Raw genomic sequence first — 5,604 nt, 5'->3', positions numbered from 1 at the left:
TTCTGCTGGGGAAGGGGTTAAGAGGGTTTATTCCCTCCCTAACTTCAGGGGAAAATCCCTACCTGGGGAAACAACCTTTCTCGGAGAGGTGACCTTGGTTAAAACACAGCGCCAAGAAGGTGAGCAAACATATTAAGAACAGTATTCCATATATGCCAGGTCCCTTGAAACAGCAAGGATGGACCGGCTCCCGGCATGGGCTGGTACTTTGATTCGGTCTAGTGGGGAGTATGATGGGGAAGGTGAATCAATTTATCTTCCTGAATTAGGCATCAGCATGGCTTCATGGTTTTGTTTCGATTATTGTAATCTACAAATAGTATATTCAAATAGTCAAATACGCTATGTTTGTATTGGGAGCCCCTACTTTCTTCTTGGCATGGACAATTTAGTTGGTGGTGTTATTAGTCAGAAAATTCCTTCATTTGTTGCAGCATATTACAATAGCTACTCATATTTATTTCCTGAGTATGCAAACATGTGAGTCTTGAACTCTGAGTAACATAAATATTTCTATATGAAAACAAGTTACGTTTATTGAGACTTCCTGTGACAAGTTTAGCTAAACGGAGTTGGTCTGATTTGCCAAGGTTGGTGGCTGTCCCAGAGCACCTAATATTTGCTTGATTGATTGCTACAATCTCCCTACCTCCCTCCCTCCCTCTCTCCCTCCTTCCCTCCCTCCCTCCCTCCCCCACTTCTTTCCTTCCTTCTATTCCTCTATCACTAGTTAGTAGAAGAGACATTTAAGAACAATTATTCAAATATAGACCCTGTGCTCTCTCTATAGTATGATGCTGTTATTCAAGATGGTTAGAGTTTTCCTTCAGAAGAGAGGGTAGCAAAGAGTGTATTTATTTTAGATAGGATGAATAGTTTGCGTAAAAGTGCAGAATCAGTAATGTTTCTGAGAGAGAAAAGTGATAAAATCAGCTGGATGAATGATGAATTTGTATTGTGGAGTTGGTTAGTTCCAGAGATGGCTTTTGGGCACCTCCCAGCTGCTAGATATTGTGTTACAGAATAGTTAGAAGGTAGGAATGCGTCCCATTTGTTAGATAAGGTGGCATGTAGAAGTAAGTAGAGATACTATAAGGTATGGTTAACTACTGTGTTTGCTTGTTAAATTAAACAAAAATACAGTTAAGGTAAAATTAATAAGTGGAATTTTCTCTATTCATAGACCAAGTTAATAGCCATATGCCTTTTGTTGTTGACAAATTCTACATGTTACTATTATTAATTTAAATTATTATAACTTGATATTAAATGTATTATTTTATTAAGAGCAATTTCTAATATCTTGCACAAACTTATGTACATTGAATTTTAAATGAGTTCCTATGATATTATATGAGATAAATTTGATTTCTGATATCATTTTTGAATCTAATATTTTTAGTTTAAATTTCCATTAGAATTAAAAAAATTAAATATTTAATTAATTTTACCTATTAATATTATTATAATATATTTTTTAATCCTCACCTGAGAATATTTTTCCCATTGATTTTTAGAGAGAGTAGAAGGGAGAGGGAGAGATAGAAACACCGATGTGAGAAAGACACATCAATTGGTTGCCTCCCGCTTGCCCCCCGACCAGGTATGGGAGCCTGCAGCTGAAGTATATGCCCTTGACTGGAATTGAACCCGGGACCCTTCAGTCCACAGGCCAGTGCTCTATCCACTGAGCCAAACTGGCTAGAGCTACCTATTATTATTATTATTTTGTAATCCTCACCCGAGGAGTGAGGATATTTTTTCCATTGGATTTTAGAGCGAGTGGAAGGAGGGGTGCGGGGAGAGAGAGAGACAGAGAAACATCAACGTAAGGAGCTTTTACCTATTGAGGTTAAAATAAAGATACCAAAGGGTAGGTACACTAATTGTAGGAACACAATTTTGAAATGAACAACCAGATCATACAAATTAGCCATACAACAAATCAACAAAAATAACTGACTATAAATTCTTAGAAGGCCAAGTCTGTGTTTTGTTCACCAGAGTCTAGAACAGAGTCTGACACATAATAGACACTCTGTTGGTATTTGTTTAATGAATAAAACAACAGGAAAAATGGTCAACCCTATTACACTTAAGAAATTGAATTAAATGAGGTGGCATCTTCCAGTTACCAATTATCAAGCTGCCCTTCCCCCACCCCCCAAAAAAGAGACAGAAACAGGGAGGGAGAGAAAGAGATAAAAAGGAATATACAGCCCATTTGGGGTGGCTCAGTGATTGAGGGTCAACCTATGAACCAGGAGGTCAGAGGTTCAATTTCCCAGTCAGGGTACATGCCCAGCTTGCAGGCTCAATCCCAGTAGGGGGTGTGCAGGAGGCAGCCAATCAGTGATTCTCTCTCATCATTGATGTTTCTCTCTCTCCCCCTCTCCTTTCCTCCCTGAATCAATAAAAAATATTATAAAAGATTCTCTCTATGGGGGCTGATGCTTTTATTATATAGATGTCCAGAATAGGAAAACCTATAGAAACCTAAAGCAGATTAGTGGTTGCCTTGGGCTAGCAGTGGGGAAGGGGTAGAGGGAATAATTGTAAATAGAAAGTTTTATTTGGGAGGGGGGTGATAGTAATGTTCTAAGATTACATTTTGGCCCAGCCGGTGTGGCTCAGTGATTGAGGGTCAACCTATGAACCAGGAGGTCAGAGGTTCAATTTCCCAGTCAGGGTACATGCCCAGCTTGCAGGCTCAATCCCAGTAGGGGGTGTGCAGGAGGCAGCCAATCAGTGATTCTCTCTCATCATTGATGTTTCTCTCTCTCCCCCTCTCCTTTCCTCCCTGAAATCAATAAAAATATATTAAAAAAATATATAGGAGAGGGTACAACGAAATAGTCAAGCATACATTTCTCATAGGAGGATATAAGATAGTATAAAATCTACATAGAAAAAAAACTAGTAGAAGGAAATGTATCATCAGTGTTGGATGTGTGGGTAGTGAATAACAGATGATGTTTTCCTCTTTAATCTTCTACAGTTTCTTTAATCACCTTTTAATATTTCAGGATAAGAGTTCTTTTTAGTTATAAATGAAAAATAGATTTTTGTCTGGTGTTAGAATTTTTACAATTTGTTTTCTGAATTTCACTTAATTTTAATTTCTGTCTCCCATCCTGATAACTTTAGATTTAATTCAAGACTGGTCTAGTGATAATGCTCCAGATATTTTTTCATTTGTTCCATATACATGGAATTTTAAAATCATGTTTCATCAATTTGAAATGATTTGGGCTGCGAATCAACACAACTGGATTGACTGTTCCACTAAACAACAGGAAAATGGTAAGAACCTTAAAAAAATTAGGTTGAGTATTTTGTTCATTAAGACAAGTACCAACAAATTGATATTGATTGTATAGTTGTGATAGATACTGGAATTTTTCCCATTATTTTGTGAGATTCTCAGAGAAATATTTCAGAGTTTGTATTGGACTAAACATAGAGACTAAATTTTGTTTAGGTTTAAAAATTTATTGAAGTTAAAAGAATTTTTTTTCTTTTTTTGTAGTATATCTGGCAGCCTGTGGAGAAACACTAAATATTGATTTCTCTTTGCCGTTTACCGACTTCGTTCCAGTTACATGCAATACCAAGTTCTCCCTAAGAGTACGTATAGTTGGATGCATTGTTTATCCCACAAAGTTTGTTAGTAAGTTGGATTTCCCAAAGCTTATCTTTATTTCTACCCCTGCACCCCTTCTCAGCCCCCCACCCCCACCTCATCCCTCTACCTCTGTTCCCTGGCCACCTGGAAGTAGTTTAGCTTTCCTCCATTGTTCACTAATGGTTGTGGCACGGAATGGCCCTTGTCCCTCTTTTGTAGTTGATTATAGTGTTCTGCCATTCCCCTGAGTTTTCCAGCTTTCCCCAAGAAGTGGGACAATAAGGAAACAATTCCAAGTTGATTATTTCTTAACCTTTGAGGCTGATCTATGTTCTTTTAAGCACCTATTCTAGCTCTAATGTTTACTATGTCTATGCACTAGATTTTATACTTCCCTATATGTCATTCCTCATTGTAATCACCTACAAACTCAAGCAATAGCCACAAATACCTTATTTTTTCTAAAAGCCAGCTCATATGCAGTCAGAATTTTGTGGAACGCCTAGTTTTAGGGCACAAGCAGTCAGTAGTAGTTGCAGTATTGATGGAGGTTATGTGATAAAAAATAACAACAATAATAAAATCAGCTAATACCTGTTAATCATTTTGTATGTGCCAGACACTATTTCCAGTGCTCATCTGTAGTCACTCATTTTATTCTGAGAACAACCCTCTTGAGGCAGGTGTTATTATTATCTGCATTTATGGACTAGGAGACTGAGGAGCTGAGTTTAGTAACTAGTTATGTAGCTAGTGAGTGGCTGAGGTGGAATTTGAACCCAGGTAACAAAGCTTAGGGTTCTGTTCTTTTAAGCACTCTACTGTGCTGCTTATTAAGAAACTAGGCATCAGGATGAAAAAGATTAGGGAACCTACTAATAAAAGGACAGAAGTGAAGCTGAATGAAGATCCTTTGATACACCAATTCAGAATTCCTAAAAGCCAATTGAAGAATCAAGAGTTATTAGAATTAAAAGAGACAATCATGTTTTAAAAATTAATAAAAATACAGAACATATTTCACTTGAGCTTATATTAGTGAGACAATTTTTTATTTATTTATTTTATTTTTTTAAAATATATTTTATTGATTTTTTACAGAGAGGAAGGGAGAGAGATAGAGAGTTAGAAACATCAATGAGAGAGAAACATCAATCATCTGCCTCCTGCACATCCCCCACTGGGGATGTGCCCGCAACCCAGGTACATGCCCTTGACTGGAATCGAACCTGGGACCTTTCAGTCCACAGGCAGACGCTCTATCCACTGAGCCAAACCGGTTTTGGCCAATTTTTTATTTTTCACTGAATTATATGTGAAATATCCATGTATACCCATTGAAGATATCTTTTTTTTGTTTTTGTTTTTTGTTAATCCTCACCTGAGGATATTTTTCCCCATAGACTTTTAGACAGAGTGGAAGGGATGGGGAGAGACAGAGGGTGAGAAACATCGATGTGAGAGACAGGTTGGTTGCCTCCTGCATAGGATTGAGCCTGCAACTGAGGTTTGTGCCCTTGATCAGAATCAAACCTAGGATCCTTCAGTCTGTGGGCCGACACTCGATCCACTGAGTTAAACCAGCTAGGGCTGAAGATAATCTTTTTATTGTTTTGTGGAAACTATGATGTTTATTATCCTGACTTTTTTCTTAATATTGTAATCAGAATTTAGTTTTACTCTGTAAAATCTTACTCCAGTTATTCATCTGACTGTTCAGTGTTACATCTGCCATTTGGAATTTATGGTTTCTTTAAAAAAAAATTATTCTCAAGATTATTATGGAGAGGTTTGGCTGTAAATAGTATCTTAACATGTTTATGTACCTATTTTATTACTGTGGCTTATTATAAATTATATTTTAGGGAGAAGACGTTGATCTTCATCTGTTTCTACCAGATTGTCACCCTAGTAAATATTCATTATTTATGCTGGTAAAGAATTGCCACCCAAATAAAATGACTCATGACAGGTCTCTT

General features: G+C 37.1%; 1 protein-coding gene across 1 annotated transcript in view; it reads left to right on the top strand.

The window, feature by feature from the left end:
- KIAA1109 (KIAA1109 ortholog) overlaps nt 1-5,604 on the top strand; it is a 161,351-nt gene that overhangs the window by 36,681 nt on the left and 119,066 nt on the right. The window contains 3 exon segments of the mRNA XM_006762836.2: nt 3,148-3,303; nt 3,530-3,627; nt 5,491-5,604. The exon segment at nt 5,491-5,604 is cut by the window's right edge and continues 15 nt beyond it. Coding sequence (XP_006762899.1) covers nt 3,148-3,303; nt 3,530-3,627; nt 5,491-5,604 — 368 coding nt within the window.

This window comes from Myotis davidii, unplaced genomic scaffold, assembly GCF_000327345.1.
Source record: "Myotis davidii unplaced genomic scaffold, ASM32734v1 scaffold438, whole genome shotgun sequence".
NCBI lineage: Eukaryota > Metazoa > Chordata > Mammalia > Chiroptera > Vespertilionidae > Myotis > Myotis davidii.
The sequence above is the reverse complement of the archived record's forward strand: the minus strand, read 5'-3'. Positions and strand labels throughout refer to the sequence as shown.